General features: G+C 46.8%; 2 protein-coding genes across 5 annotated transcripts in view; both read left to right on the top strand.

Moving 5' to 3' along the window:
• The window catches only part of CR1 (complement C3b/C4b receptor 1 (Knops blood group)), an 80,045-nt gene extending 66,637 nt beyond the window's left edge, over positions 1–13,408 (top strand). The window contains exons 70-93 of the mRNA XM_054181602.1: positions 61–243; positions 395–577; positions 752–934; positions 1,543–1,734; positions 1,910–2,009; positions 2,150–2,241; positions 2,474–2,668; positions 3,462–3,644; positions 3,926–4,108; positions 4,260–4,442; positions 4,617–4,799; positions 5,063–5,245; positions 5,477–5,668; positions 5,920–6,016; positions 6,291–6,652; positions 7,390–7,569; positions 7,991–8,038; positions 9,254–9,436; positions 9,732–9,914; positions 11,243–11,422; positions 11,660–11,689; positions 11,844–11,919; positions 12,190–12,274; positions 12,944–13,408. Coding sequence (XP_054037577.1) covers positions 61–243; positions 395–577; positions 752–934; positions 1,543–1,734; positions 1,910–2,009; positions 2,150–2,241; positions 2,474–2,668; positions 3,462–3,644; positions 3,926–4,108; positions 4,260–4,442; positions 4,617–4,799; positions 5,063–5,245; positions 5,477–5,668; positions 5,920–6,016; positions 6,291–6,652; positions 7,390–7,569; positions 7,991–8,038; positions 9,254–9,436; positions 9,732–9,914; positions 11,243–11,422; positions 11,660–11,689; positions 11,844–11,919; positions 12,190–12,271 — 3,656 coding nt within the window. The 3' untranslated portion in view covers positions 12,272–12,274; positions 12,944–13,408. The remainder of the gene's footprint in view (positions 1–60; positions 244–394; positions 578–751; positions 935–1,542; positions 1,735–1,909; positions 2,010–2,149; positions 2,242–2,473; positions 2,669–3,461; positions 3,645–3,925; positions 4,109–4,259; positions 4,443–4,616; positions 4,800–5,062; positions 5,246–5,476; positions 5,669–5,919; positions 6,017–6,290; positions 6,653–7,389; positions 7,570–7,990; positions 8,039–9,253; positions 9,437–9,731; positions 9,915–11,242; positions 11,423–11,659; positions 11,690–11,843; positions 11,920–12,189; positions 12,275–12,943) is intronic.
• Positions 13,409–13,816: 408 nt separating this feature from the next.
• LOC128900178 (membrane cofactor protein-like) overlaps positions 13,817–20,080 on the top strand; it is a 35,357-nt gene continuing 29,093 nt past the window's right edge. The window contains exons 1-8 of one of the 4 annotated variants that reach the window (XR_008463220.1): positions 13,817–14,141; positions 15,188–15,379; positions 15,588–15,684; positions 16,384–16,469; positions 16,866–17,072; positions 17,884–18,066; positions 19,051–19,242; positions 19,825–20,016. Coding sequence is in view for 1 of the 4 variants with exons in the window: in XM_054180979.1 (XP_054036954.1) it covers positions 13,922–14,141; positions 15,188–15,379; positions 15,588–15,684; positions 16,384–16,469; positions 16,866–17,072; positions 17,884–18,066; positions 19,051–19,242; positions 19,825–20,016 (1,369 nt within the window). In the remaining 3 variants the exon portion in view is untranslated. The remainder of the gene's footprint in view (positions 14,142–15,187; positions 15,380–15,587; positions 15,685–16,383; positions 16,470–16,865; positions 17,073–17,883; positions 18,067–19,050; positions 19,243–19,824; positions 20,017–20,080) is intronic. The other 3 variants (XR_008463221.1, XR_008463222.1, XM_054180979.1) reach the window with 3 other exon arrangements.

Genomic DNA, 20,080 nt, shown 5'->3' on the forward strand with positions numbered 1-20,080 from the left:
CAGTGGGTGGTTCTGGGACCTGCCCTTCTCCAGTTATGACTTTTTTTCCCCTCCTTGTAGTGCTACAGTGTCCTTCCCCTCCAAATATCAAAAATGGCCAGCATGAGAGCAAGGATGTGAAAGTGTTCTTCCCTGGAACATCAGTGAAGTACTACTGTGACCCTGGGTACGTCCTCACTGGGAAAACAATGGTTTCTTGTTTGACATCTGGAAGCTGGAGCATCCCTTACCCTCGGTGTGAAGGTGAGCTGGGAATGCCGGTACCCACAGTGGAAAGGGAGACCATCGTGATTGCATGGCCCTCCCCAAATTTTGACCTCACAAAAACAACGGGGGAACCCCCAGCCCTGGCAGCCGCTTCCCCAGCCCATCCTCTGCTGCTTTTCCCTTCCAGAGATCACCTGCACAAGCCCCGTCATCCGGAATGGAGATGTGGATGAAGGACAGAGCGCTGTGTACCGGCCCGGGGCCAACGTCACCTTCCAGTGTCGCCCGGGCCACGTGCTGTGGGGCAGCCCAGAAGTCAAGTGCCAACCCGATGGCCGCTGGTCACCCGCTCTCCCCACTTGCGAGCCAGGTGAGTGGGGCACAGCGGCGTGGAGAAAGAGGATGCTTAGGGCCATCCTTGCGCTGAGGTGCTGCTCTCCGCCTCCCTCGTGTCACGTCAGGTTTGACGGTCTTTTGCTGTGTTAGACGTGCTCCTCCCTTGGCAAAATCACTAAAACACCGTTCTTTGCTCCTGCCCCGTTAGTGCTGCCTTGTCCTCCTCCTCCCGTCATCGCCCACGCCACGCACAGTGCCGAGCTCGGGGAAAACTTCACCAGCGGCATGTCCGTGAGCTACAGCTGCCAGCCCGGCTTCTCCCTCCTCGGAGACCCCTCTGTCTCCTGCACGGCCTCGGGGAACTGGAGCCTCCCGTACCCGCGCTGCACAGGTGGGGATGGCTGCTGCCACGGTCCCCGGCCACCCAGGGCTGGTTGAGCATCCCTCCCGTGCTCGGCTCATCCTGGAGCCAGCAAAGCTCCAACCCCCAGAACTGGCACGTGGGGAGGGGCGACGGCATGTCCAGTGACACCCTCGGGTCTAAGCGTCCTTCCGGCACACGCGGGATGCTGTGTTCATTTTGTGGCACCAGGAATAACCGGTAGCAGCATTGCTAAAGCCCGTGGTTTCCCACAAGGAGACAATATGGGGTGTTCTAATTTCTGAAATTGCAGATTCCTGCACTCTACAGCCCAAAGACGACACGCTGTGCGGTGGCAGCGCAGTGTTGTAGGATGTGCAGAGTGGAAACACCGAACTGGCTAAACTGTTTCATTTTTTTAGGGGGGAGGGTGTTTCATTACATTTTTTAAAGAACATATAAATTGGGCGCATGTGTCCTTACATGCTAAATGTTAATTTATGTGCACAAATGTCAGAATTCGTAGAAGAGATTAATACTCCTGAGACTTGTAAGAGTGCCTGCCGATGCACTTGTTTCTCTTCGCCTGTGTTTCACAGCCAGCACGTATTCCCTATGTGCGTTTTGTTTCCTGGCAGCTGGCTGCAGGACACCGACAACGCTGCTGTTTGCTGAGCTAAACAACGAGTTTAAAAATCAGACTGAGTTTCCTGTTGGGAAGACTGTGAAGTACACTTGTCGGCCTGGATACCTGAAACGTCCCCAGATATCACCAACTATTACGTGCCTTGAAAATCAAACGTGGTCTGAAGCCCAGGAGTTTTGCAAACGTATGTTTTGCAGATGCTTCTAGTTTGTTTAAATCATCGTGTGACAACTGAAGCCTTGTGGTTTCTCCCTTTCAGTTCCTTTCTCCATGGGGTTTGGGCAGACTCCCAGAATTAGTGTCCATTTTCCTATGGCACTGAGTTAAAGAAGCTTAAAACCAGGTCTTCTTCTGCCCAGGGAGAAGGTGTGATCATCCAGGAGAACCAGAGAACGGCAGAGTTATCGTTATCACAGATCTCTTCTTCGGGTCAGCAGTGAATTACACCTGCAACGAAGGGTGAGTCCCAGCCAAGCTGCTCCTCCTCGTGGAGATGGAACCAGCAATGCTTCTGCTCTCCCTGCCACCCAGTGGGTTGTGGGACATGCGACCCCCAAAAACAGTCCTATAGTGACAGGAGTGACTTTATTTTACCCCAGGTACAGGCTGGTTGGAGCGTCCCAGCGGCACTGTGTCACTTCAGGCTCTGGGAGGCGAGTGACGTGGAGCAGTGATGTTCCCGTCTGCCAGAGTAAGTACATTGTGGCAGGAGCTGAACAGACTGAGAAGAAACCAAACACAGCACAGAGAAATTCAGATCAGTGCTCTCCTTGGGAAAGGTCTTCCAAGGCAAAGACAGAGAGCATCACCACTGAGATGGGTCCATCCCCGTCAGTTCCCTTCCTGGGAACCTTGTGTGTCCTGCAGAACCCGGGTGCCACTGCAAAACACTGATGCTAAAACCACCTCGTACGTGCCCACAGGTATCGTCTGCGATCCGCCTCCAGACATCCCCCACGGGAGACACAGCGGGCACTCGACGGACACCTTCTCCTACGCGGACGTGGTCACCTACACCTGCAACCCTGGCCACCCGCTGGCTGGAGAGCCCTCCATCTTCTGCACCACGGTGGACGGGGAGCACGGAGTGTGGAGCGGGCCGCCGCCGCGGTGCGGAGGTAGGGCTCTGTGGTGTGGGGTGTCCGTGTCCATCCCCATGGTGCGGAGGTAGGGCTCTGCGGTGCGGGATGTCTGTGTCCGTCCCCATGGTGTGGAGGTAGGGCTCTGCGGTGTTCAGTGTCTGTCCCTGTCCCCATGGTGCAGAGGTAGGGCTCTGCGGTGCAGGGTGTCCGTGTCTGTCCCCATGGTGCAGAGGTAGGGCTCTGTAGTGCAAGGTGTCCGTCCCCATGGTGCAGAGGTAGGGCTCTGCATCGCAGGGTGTCCATCTCCGTCCCCATGGTGCAGAGGTAGGGCTCTGTAGTGTGGGGTGTCCATCCCCGTGGTGCGGAGGTAGGGCTCTGCAGTGCAGGGTCTCCATCCCTGTCCCCATGGTGTGGAGGTAAGGCTCTGCAGTGCGGGGTGTCCATCCCCGTCCCCGCGGTGTGCAGGTAGGGCTCTGAGGTGTCCGTCCCCTCTGGTGAGGCTGCGTCTGGGGCAGGCTGCACACAGGGATGATCTGCGAAGCAGCGGCCATTCACAAGGCAGGAGGGGCTGGAGCTCCTGCTGCAAGAGCCTTTTGACATTCACTGGGGATGAGACCTCAGAAATAAATGCTGCCAAGTCCAGATAGTGGAAATATCTGGATTGACCCTGGCAGTGAGTAGCAGCTGAGGGACACCGGCCTCAGACATCCCCGTCTCTTACAGGCTGGCAGCTCAGCTGCAATGTTCCTTTGCACCAAGTCACCCATTTTTCCATATTCCTCCTTTTTGTCAGTACTGACGTGAGCATGGTTTTGCCCTTTTCCCCCAGTGTCGCAGTGCTCTGACCCCCCAGCCATTGCCAATGGAAAGCACAGTGGCCAAGCCACGGCAGTTTTCATCAGCGGCATGTCCGTGAGCTACGCCTGCGATCCTGGCTACGTTCTTGTCGGAGAGGCACAGCTTAATTGTACTTCTTCTGGAGCCTGGAGCATCCCTGCCCCTCGGTGTGAAGGTGCGTTCACCTGCCTCTATCACTTCTGGGTATGGCAGTGATACAAAGAGAGTACAGGAGGAAGGAAGGAAGGAAGGAAGGAAGGAAGGAAGGAAGGAAGGAAGGAAGGAAGGAAGGAAGGAAGGAAGGAAGGAAGGAAGGAAGGAAGGAAGGAAGGGGAGAAAATTGAAAATCCACACACTTTTACCCGGAGAGACTCAGTTCTCTAGAGCTAAATGGGAAAACAAAGCAGAAAATCACAAAGCCCATCCTGTTCTCACTGAAGATTTCCTTCCCTGCAGGACGGCTCTGTCCCTCCCCGTCAGCGATTGCCCATGGCCAGCACGATGGTGAGGATGTGAAGATCTTCACCCCTGGAAAGTCTGTAAATTACAGCTGTGACCCCGGCTATTCTCTTATCGGAAAAACAACTCTATACTGTACGATCAATGGAACCTGGAGCATCCCTTACCCCCGGTGTGAAGGTGAGCTGGGAATGCCGGTACCCACAGTGAAAAGGGAGACCATCGTGATTGCATGGCCCTCCCCAAATTTTGACCTCACAAAAACAACAGGGGAACCCCCAGCTCTGGCAGCCGCTTCCCCAGCCCATCCTCTGCTGCTTTTCCCTTCCAGAGATCACCTGCACAAGCCCCGACATCCGGAATGGAGATGTGGCTGAAGGACGGAGCGCTGTGTACCGGCCCGGGGCCAACGTCACCTTCCAGTGTCGCCCGGGCCACATGCTGTGGGGCAGCCCAGAAGTCAAGTGCCAGCCCGATGGCCGCTGGTCACCCGCTCTCCCCACTTGCGAGCCAGGTGAGTGGGGCACAGCGGCGTGGAGAAAGAGGATGCTTAGGGCCATCCTTGCGCTGAGGTGCTGCTCTCCGCCTCCCTCGTGTCACGTCAGGTTTGACGGTCTTTTGCTGTGTTAGACGTGCTCCTCCCTTGGCAAAATCACTAAAACACCGTTCTTTGCTCCTGCCCCATTAGTGCTGCCTTGTCCTCCTCCTCCCGTCATCGCCCACGCCACGCACAGCGCCGAGCTCGGGGAAAACTTCACCAGCGGCATGTCCGTGAGCTACAGCTGCCAGCCCGGCTTCTCCCTCCTCGGAGACCCCTCTGTCTCCTGCACGGCCTCGGGGAACTGGAGCCTCCCGTACCCACGCTGCACAGGTGGGGATGGCTGCTGCCACGGTCCCCGGCCACCCAGGGCTGGCCGAGCATCCCTCCCGTGCTCGGCTCATCCTGGAGCCGGCAAAGCTCCAACCCCCAGAACTGGCACGTGGGGAGGGGCGACGGCATGTCCAGTGACACCCTCGGGTCTAAGTGTCCTTCCAGCACACACGGGATGCTGTGTTCATCTTTATGCGTCCATCCTTCCTGCATGTTACCCTCTGCATGCCCTTTTTTCATTCTGTTTTGTCTTCTCTCTTTAGTGCTGCAATGTCCTTCACCTCCAAACATTGACAAAGGGAATCACAACAGCCAGGACTTGGAAGTTTTCACTACTGGGATGGTCGTAAATTACAGCTGTGACCCTGGCTACAGCCTCCTGGGAGAGGCATCCATTTACTGCACCGACTCTGGAAACTGGAGCCTCCCTCTCCCTCGGTGTGCAGGTACACTGGGGTTCCAAGGTGGGATTTAGGGATAGTCTGGGAATTTCTGCCATTGAAAGCCTGTAGGATGCATCCTTTCCTTTACTCTTTCCAAAATTTGAGTCCTTCACTCCTTCCCCTTTGTTTTCTCTTTTGCTTGTAAACTTTTATCTATGCATACTCAATACACATTTCAAAATGACTTTGTGGTTTTGATCTCCCTATTTGTCCCTGTGTTTTCTTTCCTGATAGGTGGCTGTGGAGCCCCTCCAAACTTAACCTTTGCTCAGTTAACTGAGGAATTCAAAAATCTGACGGAGTTTCCTGTTGGGGACACCGTGCGATACAGCTGCCAGCCAGGATATATGAGACACCCTGGAATGTCCCCAACTCTGACATGCCTCAAAAACCACACGTGGTCTGAAGCGCTAGCGTTCTGTAAAAGTGAATAGCTCCATCAGTTTGGTGTTGGTTGTTGAAAATTGTCTAAGCTACATTTGTGGGTTTCTTAAAACAATTCTTTAAAAAATGATTCATACATGGCTTCACTAGTCACATAGTTTGGGCAGCTATTGGCCTTTTAAAAATCACATCTTTATTGGTGCCTGAATGTGGACAGATCCTTAAGATAGCTTCTCGTAGCGCATTACAAAACTGCGAGAGAGGAGTGTAAACTCAGCCTTGTTCTTTCCCAGGGAAACAGTGTAAATACCCAGAAGCACCAAAGAATGGCAGAGTTATTCTGATAGATCTCCTTTTTGGGTCAACCATGAGCTACATGTGTGATGAAGGGTGAGTCCCACGTTGCCTTTCCTGACTTAATTTTCTGAGCTCAGTGTTGGGCAACTTATAGTGAAGGCTCTGAGCCCCCTCCTCTGCGCGGGTCGTTCTCCCAGAGCAAGCCAGAATTTGTATTTTAGTTCCAGTTATGCCACAGTTGCCGGCTGTGGGAGAAGCATCTCTCATTGTTCCCTGCCTGTGCTCAATATATTACTTTGCAAGCTTCAGTTTCAGGCTGCCTTCTCAGATGGGCACCCAGCAGGAGCTGGGAGCGCAAGTGAGCCTGTGCTGCGAGGAGGCTCCACCAGCTTGGACATCACTTGGATCTGAGCCCTCAGTTAGCACCTGACCAATCTAATCCACAGCAATTGGATCATTTGTGTTCCTCTTGGATCTGGGAAGGAGGAACTTGGTGTCCTTCGTCCCCATGTGTCAAACCAACAGAAACACCTCAGGGACCAGCCGGAATCAGGAGGCTGCAGAAGGAAACCTCTGGGGGCAGTCTCAGAGTGGGAGTGCGAAATCCTGGTATCAACTGGTATTTCTTTCCGTGTAACTCCAGGCACCGACTGGTTGGGCAGTCTCATAGGCGGTGTGAGGTTTTTGGAGCAGATGTCGCATGGAGTGGTGCTCTTCCCGTGTGTCGGAGTAAGTAGGTCACAGAATTGCCAAATTAAGTCCTTAAAATTAAAAAGTGGCATTTCCTTAAAATAAATAGAACCTTGAGGACTAAGACTTTTTAAACATAATATTCCTCTAGGATTGTTCTGGTTTGCTTACTCGTTTGGTTTCTTCTAAAAACCTTCCACATGCTAGCTTTTTATCTTTCAGAGTTACGTAGAATGAAGTTGTGAGATGCCTGCAGGGATTTGTCCCTTTTGTTTCACAAACATAAATAATAAATTAAGGAAGAAATGTGTCTTGCAGTAGAAGAGTGGGATATTGAGTAAAACTGAACTGGGATCTTCCAAATACTGTACTGTTATCCAAACCACAAGGTTGTTTTGCAGGGGTTGAGCATTGCAATTCATCATTCCTCCAAATGGAATTGCTTTGGAAGGCATGAGCTTGGCATAGTAACGCAGTCGTGAGAACAACTGGCAGCGCTTATGGATTTCTACACCATTTAATGTATTTATTGGAATGTATTTGCATTATTCTGGTTACAGGCACAAAACTATATTTATACATACAATAATGTGGTAACCCTAGGGTACCTAAAGGAACTAAAAAGCCCTCAATTCTTGAAATTATTCTTCTGTGAGTCTCCAAGTGCTACCTGCGAAACTTCTCTGAGCAGTGGCACGTTAAGAATGGACCTTAGATATGCAGCGATTACAGCATACCTATGGCTCCCTCTTTGAGATAATGAATTTATTTTGCAGAGGTGGTATGTCCAGTCCCACAGATCCAGAATGGGAGTGTATTTGTTCTCAAATATCGCTACACATACAAGGATACTGTCAGCTTTAAGTGCCACGAAGGTTTCACCTTGCGAGGCCACGGCACAGCCCAGTGCCAAGCTGACAGGACATGGAAGCCACCCGTGCCCATCTGTGAGCAGGGTAAGTGTCAGCGCTCTGACTCGTTAGCGTTGCAGATTCCTCCCCGACGGCTCCTACCCATCACTGAAGCCAAAAGTGGCTTTATTTTTCCTGTTTGCTCCGACTACTTTAAGGAGAAACCAGAAATTGTTGCTTTTATTTATGCCCCTCTTCTCACACAGGAGATGAGCCAGGTTTTGGGTAATGCTGTAAGTATAAGCATGATTTGCGTTTTTGTCACCTTGCTTGTTGCAATCCATAATCCATGTACTTTTCAGTTCCCGAAAGTGAGAAATTTGGTAGCATCATGGCAGGACACTACCAGAGAGGAGTGAAATTTTTGCTGGAAATATAAAGGCAGGATGATGAAAAATGAAGGTAAATTTGTGCATTGTGTTTGCTCAACCAAATATGTATTTTAAACTCTTAATGCTGTCTCTAGATGGAGTGGCAGAACATTATCATCATCCTGATACCACAATGAAGCCAGGTAGGTTCATTATAAAGGCAAGATTTACTAAATGCTAACTCTTCCTCCCAACCTGTCCCACTTTTTGCAGTGAAGAGGGTTAATTGCACTTTTTTACTCTCTTGTTATCCCTTTTGTCACAATTTAATGTCACCTTCTCACCTTCTCCCTCTCCTCTTTCACTAGTGAAGTGTCTGCCTCCTCTAAGGATTAATAACGGGGAAGACGTCAGTCATTTCTCAGACACTTTTAATGCAGCAGCACTTGTACGCCAATGCTGCAAACACAGCTTCTCCCTCATTGGGAATAACTCTGTTGTACAACATACGGAGTCTGGAGCCATCCCCTTCCTTATCTTCTCAACTTTCTAAATGCATTAAACATGTAGTGATGTTTGGCTAAGGACTTGCTGAAACGAGCTGTTGCTTCAACAAACTCCACGACAAAAGAAAGAACGAGGGCTCTGTGGCCAAACGCTCCTCTCTCCCGCACATGTTTTACAATGTGAAGGGTTCCCTCTACCCTCACTGTCCACAGCTGGCTGCGCGAGCTGGGAATGGAAAAGCAATCAGATTGGAGTCCCTCTATAGGCCTGGAGACATCATTACAACTGAATGCAACACCGATAATGTCCCAAAAGACCTCCACAAGCCCCAGTGCCAGCCTGGGGGCACGCGGGATCCTCTGTTCCTGGTCTATGAAAGAGGAAAGCATGTGCCATCTGTCCTTAGCTGGCCATCCTTTTTGACCTTGTCACTCTTGGTAGCATGTTGTAAGATGTTTAGGAGGCGAGAGGAATCCAGAGCCTAGTGTTTAGATCTGAAGACCCATTTATCCTAATTTTTCCCATTCTTACTGCCTCTGTATCTTGTGCCTTGGTTTCTCAGTATGAAGACCTTAAAAATGAGCTTAGGCCAGCTTTGCCAGCTGTAAGGAACCTGGACAGATGTTGTAATAAGATGGTCTTATAAGTGTGGAATTCCCTTTGTAGATCTGAACTAATCACCCAGGGAAGATGATGCTGGGCAATGTTCCTTTGAGCAAGAGGGAATGTGTGCAATTTCATATGCTTTAGGGATGATTTGGGGCAAAGCAAGTGCTGAGGGTTGGGCAGGGCTGGCTCCGTGCGTGGGATTCAGTGCTGTGGGAGTGAGCGTACAGCCCTCCACAGGTGCTCAAAAGTTTCCCCTCTTGCCTCTATGAGCTCTGTTTTGATCTGCGCTTCTCTCTTTTTAGCGCTGCTCTGTTCCAAGCCTGCGGACATCACCCACGGGTCTCACAGTGGCACAGGAAAAGCATTTTTCACTGCTGGAACATCTGTAAGCTACATCTGTGAGCCCGGCTTCTCTCTCATTGGGGCAGCATCCATTTATTGCACACAGTCTGGAGCCTGGAGCCATCCTCCTCCGGTCTGTCAAGGTGTGTTTTTGTTGCAGAGGACAAAGAAGAGAGGACTTTTAACATGAGTTGCCTTAGGGAAAGGTTCATATAAGGACTAAATCTGAGTCTTTTACTACAAAATGAGTGATAAGAATAAGTTTATACCCATTTCCAAAGCCTGATGGAGTTACAGTGTTACAAAATCAGTTGCTGAGCCTACAGAAATTAAAAAGGAACAATCAAGGCTGTGAAGATAGGGTGCCTTAGCTACTCTCTGGAAGTCCATCAGGATCCTCATGTCTACACTGTTGTTTGTCTCTCCCTGACTTTCCAGTTGTGAAGTGTCTCCATCCTCCAAGCATCACCAATGGGAAGCTCAACGGCAACATCTCTGACACTTTTTCTTATGGAGCATCTGTATCCTACAGCTGCAATCCTGGTTATTCACTCGTTGGGAATGCTTTCATTAACTGCACCTTGTCGGGAAGCTGGAACCAGCCTCCTCCTCAGTGCAAAGGTGTGTTAGTGCTTAGTTTGTTCATGTTGTTTGGAAACTGTGGTGGCAGAACCACAAATTCTGGAAGACAATTTTAATTCTTGCATGTTTTCCATCTCTGCTCTTGTTACTATGAATGAGTTGTATAGTAACTTTCTCCCGTTAAAGCCTTTTTACTTTAAGTAGAAGAGTAGAAACTTTCTCCCTTCCCTTTTTGTGCCTCTCACTCCGCAGTTACCACTAACAAGAAACAAAGGAGTTGATTATATCAGAGAAGTTGTCTCTGATGGACGGTCTATAGATTACACCTGAGCCCGACTATTCCCCTCTCGGAAAATGCCTCTGTATCTGTGAGTTGGCCCCTCAAACTTCATCGGGCAAACTTCACTAAAGGGAATTTCATGAATGTTACAAGATTCCTATCGGGGGTGTTCCTGCACAGAAAACTGGACATTTACTAGAGTAAATTCATTCCCCACACAGGGTGCTTCCTTGGTGGAGCTGGCCCTACCTCAGTGACTCAAGAGTTGAAACATGCTGGGATAACAATGAGAGGAAATAACGTACCAAATGCTTACGTAAATAAGTCAGAGGCTTTTTAAGGAAGCAGTCTCAGAAGATTTCTCCCTGCCATTCCATGTTCTTGTCATTTTGAAGTGTCCTTAGTAACTATTACGTGTGAAAGTAAAAATAAATATTAAAAAAAAAAAAGACGTGAAACAAAGGTTGAAAGTTACACGTTGATGTTACCCCTTTGGTCTCCACTGAGACCCTCCTCCTGCAGAATTCTTGGGCTTGGACTCTCAAAGGTGATTAGACACTTGAATTGAAGCAACCAACTCACTCAATTGAAATTAGTGGTATAAATAGCTTAGATGGCTGGACTAATTAATAAATTAATTATTGATAAATAATACGGCTGGTGACATCTTCAAAGGGCAAGGGACTTCTACAGACTAGAAGCGGGTTACAGGCAGTTGGCTCTAAAGCTCCCACAGAATTCTCCCCTGCTACGCCTTTCTCCTCCAAATGTTTTGGTAGCTCAGTATCAGAAAAATCTCCTTCTCCATCAGTCTGCTCCCAAGGTCCCCCTACTACACCCGATTTTCCAGCTGTCATGTCAGTGTGGAGGAGCTGATCTGTACAAATACGCACACGTGGGAGTGAGACACCAGTCCTCTTATGCAGCCACAAAGAAAGAAACTGCCCTCTTGAACAAGAATTAATTCCTCGTTACATTCAGAAAGAATTCAAGAACAACGTCATATATAACCCACAGCTGTATTTCTTGTATTTCAGTTCCCTCTCATTAAAAATCCCTTTTTTTTTTTGGTTACTTCTATTTTCAGAGATCAGATGTGTATTCCCAGAAGTTCAAGGTGTTAAGAAAGGCATAAAAGGAAATACGTATCGCTCTGGGAGTAACATCACTCTTGAATGCGATGACGGTTACACGTTGGAAGGCATCAGTCAGATTCAGTGCCAAGAGGATTTCAGCTGGGACCCTCCTGTCCCAGCCTGCAAACTGAGTGAGTGAACTGCGAATGAGGCAAAGACCACACAGAAACGTGCAAATGCATTTGAAACGCGCACATGTCTTTTTGTATATTAAAAAAAAAAAAGTATCTAATGGTGTGGGTTTTAAGAAATCCCGTATTGTAGGCCTTAGCAGTAAAAGTTTTATTGATAAAGTGGTTAACTACAATTGAGAAACACTGTGTTTTGTTGGAATAAGTTGCTGATTTTTCTTTTTCTCTTCACTTCAGCATCACAGAAGTCTGGCTCAGTAGGCCTAGGTAAGCAGCTCGGAGACATCTCTGTGGCCAGGTCTTTAGCTTTATGCAGTGGCCTCAGTGGCACCGGTCCCCTCTGCTTACTTTGAAGATGCATCTTTTGTGCTGATACGCTTTAAAAAATACAGTGAGAATAATATGTGTTCTTCTCTCTCAGGAGTCGCGGCTGCGGGAGTCCTGCTTCTCCTGGGCACAGGCATTGTCTGGAAAATTATTTCTAAGCAGAAGCAAGGGTAAGGCGGTCTTCTGGATGCGCATTCATGTCCTTTGTTGCTAAGTCCCAAGTTTTATATGCTTTAGACACTTGAAATAATTGCCTGAGTGTGCCCGGGTCTTGTATTTTTGTTTCTTCAGCTCATGCTTGCAAACTGTACAAGGCACAGCAACTTGGAATCGACGGTGTGGTTATGTTGTTTTATTTCAAGACTCTTCCTAAGAGGAAACCAACCCGACTGTTCTTTTACAAACCAATACAGTTCACTCTCTTCTTCTTTTTCACTTAGCTACTATCATACATATGAAAATGACAGTTACCAAACCCCTCTGAACCAGGCAGCTGAACAGAAACGCTCATGTCTTCCATAGATGGTATGGATTTATACTCCTCAACATAAAATATCAGTCATAGCTGCAAACTTAAATTGTTCCGATATAGTCATTCAAGTGGAAAAATCCTATTTTTCTTTCTGACACCACCCTTGATGTGTGTGTTTCCTTTTCCATAACCTGAATAGATGGTGTTCACGGGTCAGGCTCCCAGACTGTGCCTTGCTTCCGACATAACGTTGGTTTGTTTGGGAGGATTATGGGAGAGCTTGCTCTCTAAAATACTGCCTGAGCAGCAGCAGCGTCAGAACAGGGCACCGAACTGGGCCTTTGGGGATTTTTGCTTGCTTTTACGCTTGCTGCAACGCCGTTTTCACTTCCAGCTGCATCTCCTTTCTGTGCCGAACCTATTGCAGATAACAATGAATTTTCACTGTTAGCAGCATTCTGAACATAATCAGCTTTGACTACAAAATGGCACCTGTAAACAGCTCTTTTTTGTTTATTTTTATTTCTGTAAAGGCTGGTTTTCAGGAATTCCTTCTTTGAAACAATGCACTTCCCAGAAATTCTCTCCTCCCCACCCCCTGCCCCCCCACCCCGTCCTGAGTTACAATGTGATCATGTTGTGTAACACATTACAATGTGTAGACATCAGTGTGGAAACAGGAAAAGTCTAATTTTAACACCAGCATGTCATCTTTTCCCTAGGCTGGGCACTCCTGCTGCCGCTAACCAGGCATCCAACCTGATCTCCGTGCAGGTTGCATGGAAGCATCGCTCACGTTGAGACTGAAATTCTGTGGCAAAATAGGCACTTTACTGTGGAATCAATGTTAATGCTCCTTCTGCTCCCATTAATTACTGTAAGGATCTAACGAAGTTCAGACTGCACACAGTACAGCTGCTGTTTCAGAGGGATGTCTGTGTCCTGCTGCCATCTGACAAAGAACATTTCTCTAATTGCAACCCCTGTGATAAGCAAGACCCAGGAAAGCAGTCCTGCATGTGTGGAAGTCACCATTTGTTAAACCAAAGATTGTCTTAATAACAACTCTATTCACGTCTGCAGCATCACCAGATGCTGCTCTGCATTTTCTTCCAGAAATGCTTATTTGCAGTGTTTCTCTACGAATGCTTCACCTAATAAAAGCTGAACGCGGGACAAAAATTGCTTAGATTTTGTCTCTACTTTAGTGTCCATCTCGAGTTTTAAGTCTTTATTTTTTATGTTGGTTGTTTGGTTTTTTTTTAGTACAGCTCTGCAACACACAGTTTGTCGTTAAAAGCAGCGGCAGCCCCACATAGAGTGGTTCATCCTGGCCTGGCAGCCAGGAGCATTTATTTTTCATCAGCTCTTGTTGGCGTTCACAGCGCAGGAGCTGGGTAACTAAACACGCTTTGAAGCTTTTCCTCTTTGCCGGGGACGTGGGCGGCCCTCAGGGGCCCCTGCCCAGGAAAGGGCCTAGTCTCTTCCGGCCGGGGCCTCTCCCTAGGCCGGGTCTTCTCCTCAGGCTGGGGCCTCTCCCCACCCCTGCCCCCCCGCCAAGGCCGCAGCTTCTCCCAGCATCCGGTCTCCTCGGGCCGGAGCCGGGGCCTCTCCCCACCGTCGGTCCCCTCAGCCCGGGGCGCGGCACGCCTCGCCTCAGGGCGGCTGCTACCGCGAGAGGCGTCGGCCCCGCCGCCGCCATGTTGCGGAGGGCGGGGCGGCGGCTGCTGAGGGCAGAGGCGGGTGGTGCAGCGCGCATGCGCCTCAGCCCCGCGCTGCGTCTCCGCGGTCGTCCGAGCGAGGGAAGCGCAGCGGCCGTTCCCGCCGGGGCTGCCGCTGCCATGGAGCTGCTCGCCCGCCGCCCGGGCCTCCTGCTGGCGATAATGGCGCTGTCGTGGCTAGGTGGAGCGCGGGCTCAGGGTGAGGAACGGGCGTCCTGGGCGGGGGGAGCGAGCTGAGGGGGCTGGTGGGGTACGGCCGAGCCCCCGCGGCCTCCCGGCCCCGAGAGCAACCGGGAGGAGGCAAGGAGCTCGTCCTCCCCCGGGGCTGAGGGGGCTGATGGGCCGCTCGGGGAGGCGGTGGGGAGGGAGAAGGAAGTAACTTTAGGCGGTCTCTGCGGGCGGCTTCGGTGGGGTTTGGGGCGAAAAGGCGAGAGAAAGGAGGTGTTGCAAAAAGGGACGTGCTGGCTGGCTTTAGGTGCTGATGGGTGCCTGGTTCTCACCCTGAGCTGGGGGTTTAAATTTCTTGTATGGTTTGGTAGATCTCTAAGCGATAATGTAAAGGAAAGGAAATAAATAGGTATGGTCATAGAGGTGGTGGCCTCTGCCGTGGGTAAGTCTTGCAAAGGCTGGGCGGGTCTGACATTTGTGCCTGGGCCACAAGGCCTGGAATGTGTTCCAGGTCCTCCAGCGTGGAGGAGTTTTTACATTACATTTACATTAACCGCACCTCAAAATGTCCCTGGGTCTGTAGGTCCCCGTGGGATAGTGTTTTAAACTCCCCTTTGTGATCTGCCTGGCCCTTTGTCTCAGGAAGGGAAGTGAGCTGTGCGAGTGTGGCTGGTTTGTTTCTCCCGCAGCAACCTAAATAGGCATTTCACTGCGGATGGGTGTACAATGAATTGTCATATATTTTAAGTACAAGAGTAAGGCAAACAGACAGAAAATATGAACTGGAAAGGAAACGCATTGTCTGGGTAGAATGTTAAAGAAGAATTTGAGAAAACCAGCAAATAAGTAACTTGTACTAGCGTATGGTTGGACATTGGGTGCAATTAAAATATAAATTAAAAAACTGAAACCTAGTGAAATATACAAATAGCCTTGGCCCTTAAGAATGTCACCTCTTTGATTTATGGATGGGTCCTTAAAACCTACTGAATGAGCCTGGCATCTGTGCCATTATGCCTCAACTTGTATCTCTTTTTGTTGACAAGATTGTGTATTGCTTTTTCCTTCCTTTGACAGGTACGTGTCTGCCTCCAGACAGGCTGCAATATGCAGAGCTCGGAGAGAGTTTCAGCACACAGCAGAGCTTTCCTGTTGGAACCACGGTGTCGTACATTTGCCGGCCAGGGTATATGAGAATCCCTGGAAAATCAGTAACTCGTACATGTGGTGAAGACTTTCAGTGGTCGCCCATAGAGCAGTTCTGTACAGGTAATGTGCATATGACCTCTTTTGTGTTTTCCCTTTGATATTTAACAATTTTAGTTGTTTTTCAAGTGAGAATTTGTATTCTGTAATAATTTAAACAAAGCTTGAAAAATGTTAATGATGGTAAGAACAGTATGTGCCAAAGACTTAGTCTTTGGATATAACTACAAAGATATAGATTTATTTTTTTTTTCTTTCCCCCTCCCCCTAGAGAGAAAATGTAAACATCCAGGAGAATTAGAACATGGTTTTATTACCGTGACAGATCTTACATTTGGTTCAAAAGCTACTTTATCTTGTGAAGACGGGTAAGTATTTTGGTGAATGAATCCTCTTTTGTTTTTTCTGTTTAGACCAGATTAGAACCAAACCCAAATTTTCTTATGCAGGTTCCATTCCAGTTCTGACTTGAAGTGTCTCCAAGTTCTACCTGGAGCAAATGAAATTACAGTTAAATTTGACTTTTGATTCCCTGATTTTACTTGCTGTTTGCATCAACCAAGGCTTAAGCTTTTCAGTGAGATTCTGCAGAGTGAAAACTAGAGTGTTACCTCTAATGACTTCTTTTAATGCTTCTGTGGCAGAGAGAATAAATTTATATATTTATCGCCCTTCATTATTATATTGAATAATGTCTCATCTGTCAGTGTATAGCAAATGAAGTCAAAAGTGCTAACCTCACAAGGTTTTTTCCTCCCTTTCCTTTTAACAGTTTATTTTTTTAGTATTAGTAACTTTGAGCATTAGTGTTAGAGGGTACGCATCTTAAAATGGCAAGACTTCCATCACTTCCTTTAGTGATGTCTCATTTCCTTCTCTTTTGTTTTCAAAGTTGAGGCTGTTAATAAATAAATAAAATTTAAGATACCATTCTCATTACAACAAAAACTTGGCATGTCATGGACCCCTAATCACACGACAGAATTGTGTAAACAAAGTTTCTAGCTGCTCGTTGGAGAAATGAGAGCTTCCTTAAGTTTCACTTTAAATATTTTTTACCTTTCTAGATTCAGATTAACTGGACCTGATGAAATTTCCTGTGTAATTAAGAATAATGGCGTTGACTGGAATAGAGATCTTCCTTTATGTGAAAGTAAGTAAATTACTACTGTGTTTAAGTTTATATTCAGATAGTGGTAGTTCATTTAAAAACAGCTGTGCCATAAGCTTTCAAGTACAAGAAATGATGGTAAAGTAGGACTAATTTTTAGTTTTTTGGAGCTACTTGGGATGTCCCTGAGGAATGATCACTGAAAAATATCAGTTATTGTGGTAATTAGCTCATATTAGTTAAAGTCAACCTCTTCTTGAGATTGAGACTCGCTATAATAGATGACCATCGGTAACTTAGTTATAACTGTAACTTGTCTTAGAAATAGCTATATGTTGGATTTTAAATGAAATAACTTGAAAATCAAGGCTTGCTGTTTCTGAGATGAACAAGATAACAGCAAATTTCTGTCGACTAATTTGTGTGATTTATTCCTAGTAATTCCATGTAAACCACCTCCAAGCATAGCCAACGGGCGCTACACGGAAGCCACTAGCTACGTTTATCAAACGTCAGTAACCTACTCGTGCGATGAGGTACCGAGAGGCGCCGATCCCTTCTCGCTGATTGGCCCAGATACTATTTTCTGCACGTACGATGCGCACTCAAATGGAGTTTGGAGTGAAGCACCTCCACAATGCAGAGGTTGTTGGGATTTTTAATGTACTTCTTTATTATAGCCTATGTGACTCCAAAACTTCAGTATCTGTCCCTTTTTTGGAAGGGGGCAAGGGGTGATGGACTTCCCTGTAGAAAAGAAGAAACAGATCCTCTGGTACTAAATTTGATATAGTTCCAGTGGAGATTAGATCCAGCTGCGTTATGGATATTGAGTGATTATGACACATAATATGACTAAAGTTTTAGTTAAAAATTTAAAAATATATGTATGAGCATGCTGTTGGTAGAAGTGACAAGGACAAAGTGAAGTAACTGAGAGACCATAAAGCCTGGGTAGCTGAAGAAAAATTGTGTAAAGAGCAAGAATGTGAAAGCTAGATTATGAACAGTAAAAAGGTAAGGAAGAACTCTTTTTCTAAACACAGCTACTATGCAAATGCAGAAATAAATGTAAAGTCTAGCAAGGACAAAGTCTTGCTTTGCAGACATAGGGAGAAGTACCAGATGCTTGTGTGTTGTCATTTGAACCCAACTCAATATCACATTGTTTTCTGAAATTCTGCCACGGTACAGGAAGTGGCAGAATTTCAGAATTGGAAGTGGAACATGTTTATATCAATTACTACAATTTCTTATTTGACTGGTACCGTTAAAACTCAATAGCTTAAGGCAAGGACCTTCTCCACCTTCAAGAGGATAACCTTTTTATGAAGCTCCTCCAAAACAGTTTGAGGAATTAGAGAAGGAAACGTACAAGCAGTAAGAGGATGCTGTCTCTGTTGCACAGATACTGTTAACACATGTTTCCAAGCTGTTTTTCTTTCACTGATTTCAGTGGTCAAATGTGATAACCCGAAAGTTGAAAACGGGAGAAAAATAACTGGATTGGGACCTTCCTATAGCTATAGGGACTCAGTCATGTTTGAGTGTGATCCAGGCTATTTCATGGTCGGACCGGACGTAATTACCTGTGGAGAAGATAACAACTGGTCTCCCCCAAAACCAACTTGCCAAAAAAGTAAGTCTTTAAATAAAGAATCCGACTTCTCTTGTATGTTGAGAATGTTGTACATCCGTCTTAGCTAAAATTTAAAATCATAACACTGTAGTTGGAAATCAGAAGCTAAGGAAGTTGACATGCAGCCTCATCTGTGGGCAGCTGTTTTAGGTGTTGGAGTGACTTTTAACTCCAAGGAGTTTTTGGATGAGAGCGAATTCAGTTACAGACATGCATATAGAAGTTGTGGGGTGGACATACTGTGGTGCTGCTGCATCCTAATAGCATCATGGTGGTCTTTCTAGTGATTTCATGTGGAAATACAGGAGAAAATATGTGCTTCTGAATTCTGATAGAAAGAACTAGGAGTATGCATAATGAAACCTGTAGTGTCCTTCTTGAGTAACCAAAATCGTTACGTGTCTTGTGTTCTCTTATGCAGCTGTTCAACTCTTACTTTCCAGGCATCTTGTATGGTTAGAATGTTAGATTTTGATCAGGCACGTTATTAAGTCAGGACTAATTTGCAGGGCTGGGGACATTGCAGAGGTCTTTCTGTAACCTTTCTCCTTCCTCTTTGTGCTAGAGGGAGAGGGAATGTTGTTGTAGATCAAAATGAGAGAATTTTTTTCCCTGCATGCTCTAATAACGAGTTCCCAAGAACCACTTCTACAAAGAGTATGTTTGGGGGTTCCGTAATGAATGAGTCTGGTAAGGCACCTGGAAATAATTCTAGAGCTTACAAAAATAATTAGTGAACAAATACGAATTTTTTAGCTACCACATCATACCATCATATTGCCTTACTGAATATCTACGGTAATGTTTATTTTATGTTTTCTAAAAGAAACATTTATACTTAAAATTGTGGTGAAGTTAAACTTTTCAGATATGCTGATCTATTTTTCTCATACAAAAGCAATGTGTATTTATGGAGTGAGTTAATGAATTATGGAATATTAAAACTTTGTTATCACGAAACTTACTTTTAAATTCATATATCAGTTACTCAAGGTGTATGCGGTGCCCCAAAAATCACAGATGGAGTAACGATTCATGCAAAACCTGTATATAGAGAAGGAGAGTCTGTTCAGATAAAGTGCAATGCTGATTGTGCTTTTCCTGATGGCGCTGAAGAGATGACAGTAACTTGTCAAGGACGGGATACGTGGAGTTCTTTACAAAACTGTGTATGCGGTAAGTTCCAGCGATCCGACATAGTAATGTGCAGACCCTGTCCGTTAAGTCCGTCAGCAGGGCACCGACAGGCAATGTTAGTAGGGTTGGGAGGGTCATGGGGGGGGAGTTTTCAGCAACTGAGGACAGTTTTCAGCAGAGTGGGAGTCCTTGTTCAGTCTTAGTTCTGCTTATGGAAATTGCTAAGGTTCAAAAGCTGCTGTGAAAGATGTGTTTGGGGAGTGTTTTCTGAAGATTCTTCTTTTGATGATGGCAGACTTTATTCTTGTCGCCCTTTGCACCACGCAATCACTTGTTATGATGGAAACAGAGATTGTCTTTCTTTGATGCAAATGTTTGCCCTAATGAAGCTGAGACGTGTATTTCTGTTGATGTGTCTGAGCCATGTCTGTCAGCAGAAGTATCTGCAGCCTCTAGGAAGCAGGAAGCCTTTGCATATAAAGATATTGACTTAAGAATTGATTGAGCTTCTGGTATTTACCCAAATGTGTTTGATGGCAACTTCTTGAATCTGCTTCATGTAGCAGTTCTGTTCTTGAACTTAATTTCGTTTTCTTCCCCCTCACCGTGATCTCTTTCCAGGTGGCTCTGAACGTCCTGGTTTCACTCCATACATAAATCATGGTAGAATAATTGAGGGACAGAAACCTTCGTATTCTGTCGGGGATTTCATTACAATTGAGTGTTACACAGGCTACACGTTGCATGGTGAACCTCGTATTCAGTATGTTGGAGAAAACCAATGGCATCCTGGAATGCCAACTTGCCAGTTAAGTAAGTATGAACTGCAAGAATTTCCACTAGAATGAAAATACGTGTAACAGACGCTTTACTTCTT

This window comes from Rissa tridactyla, chromosome 21 (assembly GCF_028500815.1).
Source record: "Rissa tridactyla isolate bRisTri1 chromosome 21, bRisTri1.patW.cur.20221130, whole genome shotgun sequence".
Classification (NCBI taxonomy): domain Eukaryota; kingdom Metazoa; phylum Chordata; class Aves; order Charadriiformes; family Laridae; genus Rissa; species Rissa tridactyla.